We start from the raw sequence: 16,616 nt of genomic DNA, 5'->3' as shown, positions 1-16,616 counted from the left end.
GCCCTGGCTGTCCTGGAACTCACTTTGTAGACCAGGCTGGCCTCGAACTCAGAAATCTGCCTGCCTCTGCCTCCCAAGAGCTGGGATTAAAGGTGTGCGCCACCACGCCCAGCTTCAGGTTGTCTTTTATCTAAATCATTTTTAACTTTTTGTAAAGTCTCTTTGTTTGATAACTCCTGATTTGTTAGTACAGAAACAACAATCCTCTCCCAATGTCAAGTAAAGTCCTCTCTGGAACGTGAAAATAGAGGCTAAGCCTAACTGGTGTGGGAAGATACTTCTGTCAGAGATTCTACCTGTACATGGAGCAGAGAGAGAGAGAGAGAGAGAGAGAGAGAGAGAGAGAGAGAGAACTGAAGGAGCCTGAGGTCTGCTTCTATCTGATAACTTCTCTGTTGTGGGCCCATTTCCCCCAATTAGGGCCTTAGAATTTGAGGCAGCAGTCCCTGCAGCATTTCTATCATCACTGGAATGAGGAGAGGGAACTCTCTCCTGTCCAAATGGGGAATAAAAGGCCCCCTCTGATCCTGAATAAAAATTCTCTTGGGGTTCACACACAACAATACTTAATACTGGATTGTTATACGGATGTTCTGAGGCCATACAGCAGGTGAGACCCATGGTACAGGCAAACTAAGTTCCTATGGGAGCAAAATAAGTTTCTGAGTTAAGAGTAACTGTGAGAGTATCATTACAAGAGGCAGAAAAGGGGGGAGCTGTATATAACTAATCATGTGTTCTACTGTGAGAGAGTCTTAGCCTGAATAGATCTGGTCCAGATGAGACAGTCCATTTCTGGTCCTGGTCTGGAGCAGGCTTGGCAAGGGAGTGGTGAATCCAGGCAGATATCCCTCCACCTTGATTGCATTTGGTGTTGTCAGGATGACAGCATGAAGTCTTTTCCAGGCAGGTGTCAATCCATTTTTCTGAAACTTCTTAATGTTGGTCCCTGGATCAAAATGAATGATGAGGCACTGCAGAAGGATCTGGAAAAATGTCTCCATCCCTAGAATGGACTGTAGTTTGGACCTGTTGGAGAGACTTGAAAAGTGACTGATCTCAATGATAGGATCTCTTAAACAGGGCAACAAGGGAATGGCTTTCCAAACATATTCTCACAGTGGGTGAATTCTGCCTTATAGGGAATCCATCTTGTCCTAAGAAAAGCCAGAGGTAACAGGTTGGACCAGTTTTCACCAGTTTCCAAAATCAATTTAGAGAAGTTTAACCTGTCCAGAGCTCTGAGGTTGGTAGGAACAGTGGAACTCCTAGATTACATTTAAGGACTTACTGACTGCTTGGCTATGGTGAAAGTGAAGACAGACCATTATCTGATCCAATAGACAGGAGCAGCCTGAGTGTAGCAATGATCACGTGGAAAGGAGTCATGACCATTGTCAGAGCATCTTCCCTCCAGGTAGCAAAGGCTTTTATTCATTCCAAGAAGGTGTCCACAAACATTAACATTGCCTTATGTGGGAAGCCTTCATCTCTGTGAAATCAGCTTTCCACTTCTCACCAGGGGCTAGCCTCTTCAGAGAAACGGTGGGGAATCCTTTGGTCTTTGCATTGGATTAACCTGTGTTCAGGAGTGATATTAAGAGGCACCCTGAGCAGCCATCTCTCAGAGATGTAGAATCTGGTACCTGGAAGATAATCACTCAGTCTGGTAAGATCCCTGGTCCAGTTGTATCTTGTTTAGTATTTCTAGGGACTGTTCCTGTCCCCTTCTTCCTGGGATTAGATGGATGGGGGAAGGAGCTGGGTACCAGGAAAAGCAATGGGCAAGACAGAAAGGGGCTCTGCAGAAATCTCTGCTGCTTTAGTTGGGCTGCCTCATCTGCCCTGTGATTGCTTTGGGCTTCAAGTGTGTTGGCTGCTTGATGCACCTTGCAATAGATAACAGCCACCTCCTTGGGGAGTCAGATTGCTTTAAGGAAAGCAACAATTTTGTCTTTGTTTTTTTAACCGTCTTTCCTTCAGCTGCCAGTAGGTCTCTGCCTCAAGTAGGGGAGTGTCCTAGAGGTCTGGGTGGCTAGCCTGACATATGTCCAGCAAGTTCCCACAGTCAGGGAGGAGGACCTCAGGGTTGTCATCAGGCATCAATGTCACAGGGTTGAGACTATACCCCAGGAAAAGTGAGATGGAGCTGATGAAGCAGTAGACTCTGGTATTGACTGATGAGAGTACTTGACACCCACTAGTCATTTGTCCCTTTGGGAGGGCTCCTGCAGCATGGGGAGCCGTTAAAGTCAGGTTCTGGCTCAAGGTGAGCTTGTCAGTATCCCTTACTTGTGTAGCAGTTGTGGCTATGCTGTGCAAACAAGATGGCACTACGGGCCTTAGCCAGAGTGCCAGGGTGTGAATCAAAACATCCTTTGAGTCTCATGAATGAGAAGGTGGAATGGTTTAGTGATATCTGGTGGCTAAAGCTGAAGTTTGGGTTAGAGTCTGTGTTAGGTCCCCAAAAGCTTGTTCCTCTGTTTCAGTCTGTTTCAAAGGCAGATCTGTCCAGTAACAAAATACAGGGTCTGAGTTATTTCACCCAACTCAAGAATCCAGAGCCTGAAATACCTACTATGGCCAGCAATTATCTTAATTGCTTCTTGGTTTGGGGGACATGGATTCCTTCTGGGTGGTGCTGAAAGTTCTCCTACCTTGTGGAGTGGTCTTGTCTTTGTTTGGCAGAGTGAGCCTTTTTCTTGGAGATGAAATGTCTGGAGCAGTTGGAGCAAGTCTTTGTGACTTTGAAACAGATGGCAGTGTTTAGTGCCTGTCAATAGAATATCATCTACATACTGGAGCAGAGTTGACCTGCGTTGTGACACCCGGAATCCTGTTAAGTCTTTTTTGTAATGTCTTTTTGGAGTGTAGGGGGCTTTTTGAACTCTTTAGGTAGTCATGTCCAGGTTATCTGGCTAGTCTCACTACAGATTGGATTAGACCATTTAAAGGCAAACATGGGCTGGCTAACTGGCACCAGGGCAATAGAGAAAGAAGTAAGCATTCTTGTTGTTCTTTTTTTTTTTTGTTTTTCGAGACAGGGTTTCTCTGTGTAGCCCTGGCTGTCCTGGCACTCACTTTGTAGACCAGGCTGGCCTCGAACTCAGAAATTCGCCTGCCTCTGCCTCCCGAGTGCTGGGATTAAAGGCGTGTGCCACCACGCCCGGCAGAAGTAAGCATTCTTAAGGCTTACTTCTGTATAGACCTGGTAGTCTGGTGAGATTTGGAACTGTAAGAGGAATGATTTCTGTCCATTTATTTGCTTCTTGGAGATATTAAACTGACTGATAACCTGAGGTCTCTGGTTTATGCACATGCAGGAAAGGTAAATTCCAAGCCAACTGCCATGGGGGTAAGGTAATTACTTTCAAACAGCCTCTTGATAGGTGGAGCAATTTCTGGTCTAGCTTTTGGCTTCCAAGGATATCACCAGACTCTCACTGATGTGGCTGTAGTGAAGAGACTTACCAGAACTGGTGGGTGGTGTGGTGCCATGCCAGGAGGACTTCTCTCAGCCTGTATCTTAGGGAATTGTTGTTGCAAATCCTGGAGCAGGGTCCTTGGGCCTGGATTTGTTTCTGCTGTGGCATCCGGGAGAACTAGAAGATATTCTTTATACAGAGAGCAGTTCAGCTGAATTGGTAGGCAGGGGTAAAGAAAATCTGAGTTTCTTGAAGAGTAAAGGTGATGATGGTGTCATGGAGTTCAAGAACACCCAGAAAAGATCCCTAGACTCAATTCAGATTTTAATTAATCAAATTTATTAAAGCCACCGGCAGGGTCACCCACAGTCTTTGGCCCAAATCAGAGACATGCTAGCCAGAGGCAGGTGAAAGAAGGGTGAAATCCAGAAGAGCTTTCCCTCTCTGCCAAGATTAGATGCTCAAGGTGACTGCAAAACAGTCCGTGAATGTCTGAATGAGCAGGTTATAAAAACCAAAACCAGCCATTAGTCATATCATAACAAGCAGATGGCCATAGTTGTACATTTCTGGGCAGGGGATTAAGGAGTCAGGGTTCCCAAGAATTTATTTTCTAGGAACTTGAGTCGGGGAAAACCAGCTATTCGGTACCAAGATGGATGCCTAGCATGAACATGGAATTTCTTTAGCTATCACAATGGTACCTAATTTTCAAAGAATATCTCTGCCCAAAAAGAGAAAGAGCAGTCCGAGTCCACCACAAAGGAGCGAGTCACCACCTGCCTGTGGCTCCCTGTATTGGCATCATTACATTGGTAAATTTGGTTTGTTTGTTTGTTTGAGGATCATTCCCTTGGATACAGAACAGTGCAGTATGAGCTGTAGGGCCTCAGAGTGAGCTGACTGGAATGCAGTCAGCATAAACCTTGCTTGCCTTCATGCAGCTCAGCAGCAGCCAAGGCATCTTGCCTGTCCTCTGCTGTAGAGTCTCAGTTATTAACTTTTACCTTGATGGACTGAGATGTCTTCATCCCTGAAAAGCCCTCTAGTTTTTGGAGATTTTCTTATGGGTGTCCAGAGCTGACTGAGTGACAAAAGCCAAATTTTACACTCTAACTTTTTTTTTTTTTTTTTGAGCTAATGAATAAAGAGATGTAAGATCTGAAGGTTTCTTCCAATCTTCAAGAAATGCCCCAGGAGACTCTTCTGGGCCTCAGTAGTTTTAGACAAATTAGTGGTGGCAAGCTGCACCCTGAATTCCAGTCATAAGATTCTGGTGACAAGTGTCCACAGCCTGGGAACCTGCATATGTATTGGGGTCCCAATCGGGCCATTTGGATGGAAACACTGCTTCAAATCGAGTAGCGTTTTAAAAGCATTCATACCAGCAGCTGAGGCCCCCCAAAAAACCTTTATCTCAATTCAGTTCTATGCCCCATGTATCCCTTTTCCTTTAGGAGTAACTGGTCAGAAGGAGTTACTGACAAAATTCCAGGTAGGGAAACGGGTGCACGGGACAGATTCCAGAAGAGAGCTGGGGGCTTGGGCTTATCAGAAAAAGGGACTCTGTGTCTTCCAGTTATGCAGATCTGAAGTAGAGAAAGGGGTATAGAGATCAAGGAAAAGGTGACGCCCTTCTTTAAACCACTGCCCTCCTGCCTCTGGAGGGAGAAGCGTCCTATGTGACAGAAAAACAGATGCTGGGACTTGAATCCAGTATGGGGCATGGTGGGCCCTTAAGCTGGGAAGCCAAAGGTGCCTTAGAAGCTGGCAGGGCAGTAGGTGAAGAGAGCAGCAGCCTCCCTGCACGGGTGCACGAAGGCCACTGTCCATGCCCAGGCTCCACTCAGAGCCAAGAGGAGTGAAGGGCTCCATCCCGCACCCTCGCTAGAGCCCACAGAGAATCCAGCCTACCCAGGCCCCGGGGGACATTGCCACATGAAGAAGGCCAGGGCTAGGGACAGACCCCCAACTGTAGGGCCTGGGTAAGAGAAGCACTGGGGTGCAAATCAAAAGACAAGGAGCTAACATCGGCAGAGGGTGCCACCTATTGGCAGAATACGGGAAAACAGCAGAATTTTAAACAGTTGGACAGACATCAGATCCGGTTTGGGACAAAACAAAAACACCAACAGCAAAATCAAGAAATCAATTAAACAAATCCCAAACGTGCCTGTCACACGTTCAATCAGCTCTCTGGGCCAGACTTGCCTTTCATGCATTCAATAATCCACAGAGTTGGCCAGTCACTCATTCAAGCAAAACCGAAACCAGACCTCACATGAGAGGCTGAACCAGGATTCAGAGTCCCCACTCTTGACAGTCCAATTTAGTGTGGAAGGGGGACTAGGAAAGAGTTTCCTGTCGAATATTGTCTTCCTAAACCAGGACGAGGGCCTTAAATATCCATCCATTTTACCCAGAAGAGACCCCCTTTTCGGGGCCTATCTCTCTTATCCAGAAGGCTTCCATGGGGGCACATGCTCACCACCCATAATTCAGTCTACAGAGTCACCTCCTACCAGTGACAGAAGGATTCCTCGCTGGGAACACAGCAGTCACTCCGGACCTCTCCGGACTCAATGAGAGGTGTGGGGTCCTGGAATGCTCGGGGAAGGAGCCTCCCCTGCAGCCTCTCCTGCACCAGGAACACCAGGAGCAAGGTTGAGTCTCATGGAGCAGAGGGTGGGAAATCTCGTGTGGCCTCCAATGTTATGATCCACGTGAGATACTTATTGACAGCCATACTGATTTAGACAATAATTTTAAGTCCTTTTATTAATAGCCAGACCAAAGAGGGGCTTGAGCCCTTCAAAATGTTTCTCGGTGCCTGAGCTCAGGGATACAGAGCTTTTAAGGCAAAGCCACACAGATACATCAGTTAGATGAGTGTCAGAGTAAACTTGAAACATTCACTCCTGGCAGAGCTTAATAGGTATTTTAGACATAACGGGCCAATTACTCTGTTCAGCACATCTGGACCATAGTCAAGGCCATGGAGATCTCAAACGTGTTGCCAAGGTATACGTGGCTTTTGTGGGAAGGGCTGAGAACCGTCTAAGGACACACAAAATGGAATCAGAACAGGGTAGTGTCACCTTTGTCTTTTCAATGGGAAGCTCACCCAGCTTGTGGTAGCCATTCTCCAGCCTGTGGCCCAGGTTTCATTTAACAAGTCTGAGGTGTGGTGGAGGCTGGGGAGTGGGTACTTTTTCACTTCATTTTTTCAGGCAGGGTTTTGCTGCTCAAAGCTGACCTTAAACTCAGAATCCTCCTGCCTCAGCCTCCTGTGTGCGTGCTGGTATTATAGGGGTACGTCACTATGTCCAGCTTGAAAATGTGTGGTTCTGATGGGTTTCTGGCAGTTCTGAGGCATCTGTTCCCGGTGCCATGGATTTCTGACACCTGCAAAGGACAAGGGTTCACGCCATAGTCCAGTGGTTCGTCCTCTCTCTCTCTCTCTCTTGGTTTTTCAAGACAGGGTTTCTCTGTGTAGCCCTGCCCGTTCTGGAACTCACTCTGTAGACCAGGCTGGCCTCGAACTCAGAAATCTGCCTGTCTCTGCCTCCCGAGTGCTGGGATTAAAGGCATGGGCCACCATGCCCGGCTCCAGTGGTTCTCAACCTTCCCAATGATGCAACTCTTTAATACAGCTCCGCACAGTGCGATGATCCCTACCATAAAGTTAATTTCTCTGCTACTCCATAACTATAATTTTGCTACTGTTACAAACTATAATGTAAATATTTTTTTGGAGCTAGAGGGTTGCCAAAAGGGTTGTGACCTGCAGACTGAGAGCTGTTGTTACACAGCTGAATCTTATGGCAGCTGTGCATGCATCCTCAGATCCTGTGCAAAGTATTAGCTGCATAAAAACCAGAATGTTGACACTATTGTTTGGTATATAGGGATAGTAGGTATAAATAAAAGAGAGAAAATTAAACAAACATTAAGTATTCATGTAGATAAGATGTAAACATAGCTCGGTATGGTGGTGCATGCTTTTAAATCCAAATACTTGGGAGATAGAGGTGGGCAACTCTCTGTAAGTTCAAGGCCAGCCTGATCTACGTATAGAGCTGTGGACCAGCTAGAGCTACATAGTGAAACTGTCTCAAAAACAAAGAAAACAAAACTAACAAAAAAAAGTGAATATAGGAATTTTCAGCTATACAAATTAGTAATATTAGTTAAATATGCAAATAAAGTGAGGGTAAAAATAATTGGGGTGTAGCTCCATGAGGTAGAGTACCTGAGGCCTGGGTTCCTCTCCAGCACCAAAGCATACCATAAAAAAGTAAGGAAGCCTCGATTAACAAAAGCAGGAGTTCACCATCTGCCTTCCCTCCGGGAGCATGCCCACAGGCGGATGGGGGATGAGCAAAATATGCTCTGATTGGGAGTGAGGGCCGAGAACGAGGGGCTAGAGGGAAGAGAGCCTTCCTCGGGAGTCTTAGGCATGGCTCTTTAGTCAAAGGCCTTCCCCACAGCGATCCATAATGAAGCAGTTCTCTGAGATGATCCTTCCTTGTTCTTATTGCTTTGTTTTTATGGTGGATGTGAATGCATACACTTTATACAGGGTGAACCAGGGATTAAATGCCCTTGGTGGAGGGATACCCAGGAAGGGAAGCTCATTAGCTGAAGGCTTAAGTCTGTTTAGATACCTCATTAGTGTGGAGAAGAACTCCCGGTGTTACACTATGTGACTGAGTGTCCATGGTCCTCTCAGTGAGGTGTGGTTTCAAGTTTCAGAGCAGGTGCAGAGACAGGCAGGGAGGGAATGGCTCCACTCCTGCTGTCAAATCTTGGAGATATTTCCCCAGCCCCTGTCCCCTTCCCCTGGGTTTGAGCTCATTCAACCTTACCAGTTCTTATGCCTGTTTGTTAGCGTGGTCCCACATGTCTTACCTCTATTTCTTAATATTGAGATGAGATGAGATGATACAAAATGAGACTAGGAAGGTGGAGATAGCCGCAGACCTGGAAGTCCTTAGACACTGACTTAGGGTTTCTGTGGCTATGATAAAGCCATGACTTAAGCAACTTGGGAAGGAAGCTCCTTTCTGTCAGTGGGGTTAGCCTGTAATGGGAAAGTACCTAATTAACTAATGCTCACAATAGTTAACAAAGTGGAAGGGCAGACCAGGTTTGATAAGAGTGTGCGATGGGGTTCAGGCTGTTCTGAGTAGCTTGGGCAGCTTCTCAGGGTAAGGGGAGTGTTCTCTAGGTGTTTAGGCACCAGACAGAGGGAAGTGGGGAGGGGGATGTTGTGAATTTGGTCTAATGCCACTTGTATTATGTTTATCTGGTCCCCAAAACTACACAAGAATCCATATATCCACATGTAGGAAACTGAGGGAACCCTGCCCCCAGTTAGTTTTGATTGATAAATAAAGTTGCCCGGCATGGAGACAGGCCAGACTTTTGGGATTCCTGGGCAAGGGACCAAAGAGGAGGGAGAGATATAGCCACCCTGTCAGGGAAGGAAGAGAGACATCAGGCCTGAGAGGTGCAGAAAGACAGAGAGATAGTCATTATGTAGGTGTGGGAAAATGCAGCAAAGGGACTAGAGGTCTGGGTCCAGAGCAGCAAAGATGGAATATAGATTTTAGTCAGTAATAACTCAGGAATATCGGTTGAGAGTGTGTTAGCCTTGTGGAGGGTTAGTAAGTGACTCAGTCATTGAGAGTGCGTGTGGATGTGCGTGTGCGTGTGCGTGTGCGTGTGTGTGTGTGTGTGTGTGTGTGTGTGTTTAATTCTGGAACCCAGAACATTGGGGCAGGTAGTAAGGAGCACTGCCACTGCCGCTGGGGTTGATTTGAGTAGTATTAATTGGGTTCTGCTACAGGGAGACGTTAGAGGCAGACAGAACTGAAGGTGCCATGGTATCTTGTATCAGAGAAGTGATATTTATAGAATAGATCTGGGAAGAGAAAAACAAAAGAAATGGACTTGTTTCAGTTGCTGGGGTTAAGATACCAACAAGGCACCGAACGGCAGTGTTCCAGGGGCAATGGAGTTTATGGGTTGAATACAATGATCCACACTTAAGATCTGGGAATCTTCAGCAAACATAGAATATCCAAAACTATCAGGATGGACAAGATCTGAGGTCAGTATTTAATGACAGAGGGAAAATGGCTGCACATGGTTCTCCGCTATTAAGGTAAGGAGGCAGAGATTTACCATCGTGGAGCAGAAAGGAAACACCAGCCATAAGCTGCTGCGTGTGGGACATTCTTAACTCCTATCATTTGCACATCCTGGCTGAATGCTGGTTCTCACACTCACAAAGAGCCTCATGCAGAGACTTTTGACTTCTATGTAAGGCAATGAGGTATATATATGCACATTCCCATGCATGCACCAAGCATATGCACTTGTGTGGTATCTGTGTATCCTTGTGATAAAAGTGTCCATTTGCTATTAAATATATACATATATATATATATATCACAAATTGTTTTGAAATGATAACTTATAAATACTAAGCTGGCTTTGAACTTGCTATATAGAAGGAGATGGCCTTGAACTATGGATCTGTCCACCTGAGTGCTAGGGTTACGGGTGTGTGCCACCACACTTAGTTTTATGAGGTGCTGAGGATCAAGCTCCAAGCTTTGTGCATGCTAAGCAAGCTCTCTGACCTACTAAGCTACACCCCTAGCCCATCATACTACAACTCTCTCTACAAGGTTTAATGTTCCTTCCTTTCAAAAACAAACCTGAAATCTTAAGAAGTAGCAACAGTAACAGTCTGACCTCCAACTTCGGAGAAGAACTGAGTGTGGAGGTCAGATTCTGCATGTGCCCCCAGTGACCCTGCTAAGATGGCTGTGATGAACATGCTGGAGTTTTTGAAGTCATTCTTTTTCAAGGATGGTCTTTGGGGTCAGATGAAGTGTCTCCAGCATCCCCTAGAATAGCCTTTTGGGATCTCTAAAGAGTTCTAATTAAAAAAAATTGTTTGTTTGTTTGTTTGTTTATTTATTATGTACACAGTGTTCTGTCTGCATGTATGCCTGCATGCCTTAAGAGGGAGCCAGACCTCATTATAGATGGTTGTGAGCCACCATGTGGTTGCCGGGAATTGAACTCAGGACCTCTGGAAGAGCAGTCAGTGCTCTTAACCTCTGAGCCATCTCTCCAACCCAAGTCCTAATTTTTAAGCTAGGAAAACAACCAGGAAATTTCAAGTTTGGGGTGAAGGAACACTGTGTCCAAACATGGATTCTAATCCTAGAACCTTCTGTGTGCTTGCTCAAAATGCACGTGAGCCAGGCACTCGGAATAGGGTAGGATATTCAGGTGGTTTCCCTTGGCAACAGCCAGGAGAGCTGAGTGTAGGGGGTTCTTTATAGTAAACAGCTCGAGTCTTATGGCTAAATTAGTGAAGATTTGTAGAGTAGAATTGAGCTCAATGGCATCCTTGAGCTTCTTTATTGAACAAGAAAAAACTCAATTGAGCAGCTTTAAGTTTGGACATTTGCTTTATGACTTAATATCATTTCCTGTTGCTGTGATAAAATATCCTGACCAAAGCAACTTAATCAGGGAAATTATGCCCCCAAATGATAACAAAGGTGTCGAGGAAAGAGAGGCTGAACCGTGATGGGAATGGCACAAGCAGACACAAAAGTGAAGAGGTCTGGGAGTCTTTGAGGACCATGCTCATGGTAGATACTCCTCTATGATGAGAATACTGCAGACACTGACAGTTAAATAGAATCATACAGTGACTTAATGGAGCCATTTTATTTCTTTTAAAACTAATATAAAGTTGGGCCTGTATCTGTGTATGTGTTTTATTTCTGTTTTCTGGTTTTACACTTTATATTTCAGTTTCTCCATCCCACTCAGCCCTGCCTTTATCTGTAGTTTCTCTTTCTGAACTTTCAGTTATATTCCCTCAAATGTGATTTGACAATGTTAAATGGAAAATTCCAGAAATAAGCAATTCATGACTTTTCAATTGAACGTGTCTTTAAGTAGTGTGATTATCTCACAGTGTCCTCTGTCCCACCTGACTCATCCTGGATCCCTTTACCCAGGCTATCCATGTTATGTGCACTACCAGCCCCTTAATTAGTAACTGCCTTGGTATCAATAATTGTCTATTACAGTGCTTGCATTCAAGAAATCCTTATTTAACTTAATGATGTCCCCACAGAGCTCGTGTAATGAGAGGAGACACCAGGGCACTGAACTTGGACAGATTAATTTTGGTACCGTGTGGCAATGATGTAGTACATACAGGAAAACATAGAGGGCCAGCAAGATGTCTCTCAGCAGGTAAGGGTACTTGACATTCAATCCTGATAACCTGAATTTAGGCCTCAGGACCCATTTAAAGGAGGAAGGAGAGAAATGACTCCAGAAAGATATCTTCTGTCCTCTACACATGAGCCCTAGCATGTAAGTGCCTCCATCCATAATCTATATGATTATACATATAGATGCAATAATAATAACAGTGATAATAAATAAAATGAAGTGTATTGTGAATGTGTTGCAAGGTGTGTGTGTGAGTGTGCTTGTGAGTATGCACATGTGTGTGTGTATGTGTTTGTGTGTGTATGTGCACATGCTCGAGTGGAAAGATCCATGGGGGGAGGGGCAGGGGGAAAAGGTGGAATGTGTCCTCCATGGATAAAAAGGGACTTCTGTGTTTTACAAATTTTTGATCTGTGACAGATTGACCAGTTTAAAGCTGGTCCCACATCATGGGTGGTCTGAGAAGTACCACGGTGAGGGAATACAGACTCTTGCTCCATGCAGTATGGAAGCTTGTACAGAGCTGGAACACACTTGCACTGGCAGTTTGAAGCTGACTGTGTGTTATGGGAGTAAGGGTGTAAGTGGTGTGTCTATTATGGCTTCAGAGACATCCAGGGAGAGATGGGGAAGATGGGAGGGTGTAAAATGTATGCACTCAGAGAGGGTGTAAATGTATGCACTCAGAGTTATGAAGACAGGTTTTACTTTTTAGGATTTTCCCCACACCAGCTCAGATCAAACAGAAACACATGTGGGTTACCCACTTGTGATCTTTAAGGCAATCAGCATGGGGCTGAGCTCCTCAGTGTCACGTGTCACATGTCACAGGGAGCAATGTCTCCTGGCCCTGGAGACCACAGGTCCTGAAATCCTATTACCTGGATGGTGTAGGAGCAGTGCCATGTTCCTGTGAGGTTGATGGCAGTGACCTGCACCCCAACAGCCATGAACTAGATAGAAGAAAAAACAGCCCAACTGATACCAGAGAGGGGCCATGCAGACTGACTCTAAACCATGCAGTCCCCAATACCTTCCCCTGGATCCTTGGCATTGCAGAATTTCCCCTAAATTTACTTGCAAACACTAGAAAAGAGATCAACAATGGAGAATCATAACGCTACGGTGACTTAAGCCTGTGGCTATGTGTACAGAGAAGGTCCAATATAGAAATCCAGCTCAGCACTGTGCACTGGTTCCTCATGCGCTCCAGGGAGGATTTGAGTGAAAAAAGCAGGTGAGACCTACATTCATTCTCCCAGGACCTCATCAAAGATGGCCCACTCTCAAGTCTATCCTGCTTGGACTTTTTAGTGGGGGGTTTATTATTGCACTAGAACTGGTTCTTGTATAACCCAGGCTGGCCACAGACTCACATATAGCTAATAATACTTCTATATTCTTTCAAAAACTAAATCCCACAGTTTCTCAGCTGTGAAGAGCTGGCAGCAAAAGCAGGAGCACTGCAGATGGACGCTGCACTCTATGAGCTGTCAAGACTACAGCTGCAGAAAGCTGGGTTCGGGGGTGGGGGAATCCCTCAAACCCTCACCAGCAATTTGAATTATTTAGTTCTACACGATCATTAGTGGGACCAATAAGATCAGGCTTCAGGTTTCTCCAACATCATCTGGGAAGCCATGTGATTAAAGTGGCAAAGGAAGAAGACCGTGGAAGCCATTTGGATCTCTGCATTTGCTGACACCTGGGAACGTGACACCTAGACACTGATAGAAGTTGAAGAAGGCTGGCCTTATTTGCTGATGTGAAATAGGATGACCCAGGAAACAGGAAAAATCGAGAGACATAGGATCTAAGTGGCTAAAAGAACAGTGTTCTGCAGTGTGATTAAACCCCAACACGAGAGTATGCTTAGTTCCCATTTTAGACGAAAAGTCTATACACCCAGTATTTTTCTGTGCTAAGGAGAGGAATCTGGCTCAATGTCTCACTGGACAATCAAAAAAATCTGTTTGTTATTGTTGTTCCGTGTTGTTGTTTTGTTTTGTTTGTTGAGAGAGAGGTTCTTGCTCTGGAGCTATGTCTTGTTTGGAATTCTCTGATAATCTTAAAACTTGGGTCAAACCTCCCATCTCTGTTTCCTGAATGCTGGGATTACAGATGTGAGCTGTGACACCCAGCCAGGAAAAAAAAAATCTATGTGAATTGCAATGAATCTGTCTTACAGCAATGACTCCTCAGGCAAAGCTATGGACGGAGAGTGGCTACACTTCTTTTTTTCTGATGTATTCTTTCAGCCTTGTGATTTATTTTTCTGTATTGAAAATTTATCCAAGCCAGGTGGTGGTAGTGGAACACCTTTAATCCCAGCACTGAGGAGAAAGATGCAGGCGGATTTCTGAGTTTGTGGATAACCTACAGAGTAAGTTCCAAGACAGTCAGGGATACACAGAGAAACTCTGTCTTGAAAAACTGAAAGAAAAAAGAAAAAAGAAACATTATCCAGATAGCTGTCAACATCTTCCAAGGATGCTGAGAAGAGAGAGGTGTGAAGGAGAACACACACACCTATGTAGGAATACTGACAAGAAAGAGGTGTGAAATACACACACACACACACACACACACCTACCTCTGCATACATCAAGCTGCTCTACTTGATGCTCAAAGCTCACATCCTCCCTGACCCACACCTACCACAGCAAGCCTCCTGAACTACCTTCCATCTTCCCACTCAATCCCTGCCGGCTCCATTATCCTCCATAAGGATATCATAATTCAAGTCACAATTTGCCAACCCCCAAACCTTCAGTGGCTTTCTGTTGAACACTGAATCAAGCCCATTGCACCCAGTGCCGCCTTGGTCTTTTCTTTCACTGTGAGTGAGGAATATCTAACCCAAAAGCAAACAAACAAATAAAGCCTGAAATGCTCAAAAATCTGAAACTTCTGGAACACTAACTTGAAATTAACATCACACTACTGGGAAACTCCATCCCTAGCCTCCCAGAGCAGGTGACAATAAAATACAGACATTCTAAAGACACTGTGCAATGCTAACCTCAGGTCGTGAGTACAAAGCATGTATTGAAACACGAATGGGTTGCTTGTTTAGGATTGATTCCATCCTAAGGTTCCTCCTTTGAATGTACAGATACTTAAAACATCCAAAAGATCTGAAATCTGAAGCTCTGGTCAGTGAAAGACTGTCTCAAAAACTAAGATGACTAAGGAAGACATGGGACACCAGCCTCTAACCGTCACATGCCTCTCACATGTGCATACTTACACTGGCACTCACAATCTGCAGGTCTAAGAGCCAGGGCAGAACTGCAGGGCTTCACTGTCCCTCGGAAGCTTGCAGGATGGATTCACGGGGAGCAGTCCCAGGAAGCCTCATTCCAGACTAAGCCTGAACATAGAGCGCAGCTGTCAGAATCCTGCCTTTTTACTCGTTAGCCAGAGGTTCTCTGGGGACCCAGACCTCTTCACACTTCTAATGTGAAGCTTCCCTACCTAACTACTGGCCTCTGGGAGAAAGGCCCGTTCTCAGAATTCAAAACAAAAAGAAATAGCCAAACCTTTGCAAGCTTCAGAGCTAGGAAACCTGTCTAAGAAGCTCCCCCCAGTGCTGGGTAAAAGGGAAGAGAGAGCAGGAACGTGCACAGAAGGTGTGCAAAGCAGGATGGAGAAGGCTGGCTGCATGTTGGTCAGACTTATGGGATGTGGTCCTCTCTGGATCATTCACTGCCTGCTTCTGCATCTTCAGAAGTGACTTCCTTGATATTTGGAAGGCTTCACAGAAATTTATCCATTGAACATCCACCTCCATTTCTGCACCTTCAACTGTCCCCTTAAAGCCTTCTCCATTTTCTGGGACACTACATATGCCTTGTTCTCTCAGTACTTCCAATCATATCTTCCCACACTCCATGATGCTTCCTCTCGCTCCACTTGGACATGAACACTGTCTTCTAAGACATGTCCTCACCCTCTGTCCTCTCCCTGCTCTGATGTGGCACACATCCAGACAGTTGCAACTACAGCTTCCTACTGGGGCATCTCTAGCCTTGTCCCTTCACTCATGCTCAGCAGGGATGCTGGAATACAGCTGCCATTACCTCGAAATCACAGGTCCCATACCTGATCCCTCAGCTGCTACACCCGGGCTCCCTTTCACCAGCACGATTTCCTCTATTCATAGCTTCACTCAAGGGTCTAATCTTGATGTATCTCCTGTCTTCTACTCACCCTATGTAGAGTCCCACTGATTCTGTGGACCATTTGTTTGAACCCTCTCTGGGGTTTGTTCTCAGCTTAGGAGGATTTCCATTGTGACTGGCTCAGTCACTGAAGGGAGTTATGGGCATCTGCAAAGCTGGTGGCTCCACACAAGACATTTTCCAGAACGTCCAGTCCCTACTGTGCATCTGTTTTCTTTTTGTAGAATTGAATGTGGGAGATGGATGGTTTATGCTTTCTGTGTGATGAGAATTCTTAGTCATGCACACTCCATTTCCACAATAAAATGTAGTTCTCCTTAGATGTTCTTCAGTTTCTTGGAGTCCCTTCAGATATAACAGAAAGGGTCTCAGAAAGAAATGAAGATGCTCAGGAGGCTCTCTGTAGGAGAGGGACCTCTCTACAGTACACAATTTAAGAAAAATCTGATTTCCTAAGGTGTGCAATTGGTAACATTTATCAGAATATAAAAGCACTGTTGTTTGCAATATAGAAGCTGTTGTGAATGTTTCTAAATGTTACCAATTTGTTTTGCTCACTTTTTGGAAGAATAACTGAACAAAGATTTAGAGAACTTGGTAGCTTTAGAAATTTGACAGGTTAAGCTGGGCTTAGTGGAGTACACCTTTAATCCCAGCACTTGGCAGAGGCAGAGGCAGAGGCAGGAGGCAGGAGGCAGGAGGCAGGAGGCAGGAGGCAGGAGGCAGGAGG

General features: G+C 45.3%; 1 protein-coding gene across 1 annotated transcript; it reads right to left on the bottom strand.

The window, feature by feature from the left end:
- Positions 1-656: 656 nt before the first annotated feature.
- Positions 657-6,580, bottom strand: LOC110308945. Its single transcript, XM_021181315.1, has 3 exons — positions 6,524-6,580; positions 3,472-3,602; positions 657-1,029 (listed from the first exon to the last, which is right to left on the bottom strand). Exons 2-3 carry the CDS (start codon positions 3,591-3,593, stop codon positions 756-758), a joined length of 396 nt encoding a protein of 131 aa, XP_021036974.1. The 5' UTR covers positions 3,594-3,602; positions 6,524-6,580; the 3' UTR covers positions 657-755.
- Between the last annotated feature and the right edge of the window lie 10,036 nt (positions 6,581-16,616).

The sequence above is a fragment of the Mus caroli genome, chromosome 14 (genome assembly GCF_900094665.2).
Source record: "Mus caroli chromosome 14, CAROLI_EIJ_v1.1, whole genome shotgun sequence".
Lineage (NCBI taxonomy): Eukaryota > Metazoa > Chordata > Mammalia > Rodentia > Muridae > Mus > Mus caroli.
The sequence above is the reverse complement of the archived record's forward strand: the minus strand, read 5'-3'. Positions and strand labels throughout refer to the sequence as shown.

What these genes read in the sequence shown, in the direction of transcription:
- LOC110308945 (XM_021181315.1), bottom strand. Translation starts at nt 3,593, where the DNA reads ATGCCACAGCAGAAACAAATCCAGGCCCAAGGACCCTGCTCCAGGATT. An exon ending in CACACCACCCACCAGTTCTG is followed by an intron (nt 1,030 to 3,471) that starts GTAAGTCTCTTC and finishes TCTCTCCAACAG; the next exon opens with GTCCAAACTACAGTCCATTC.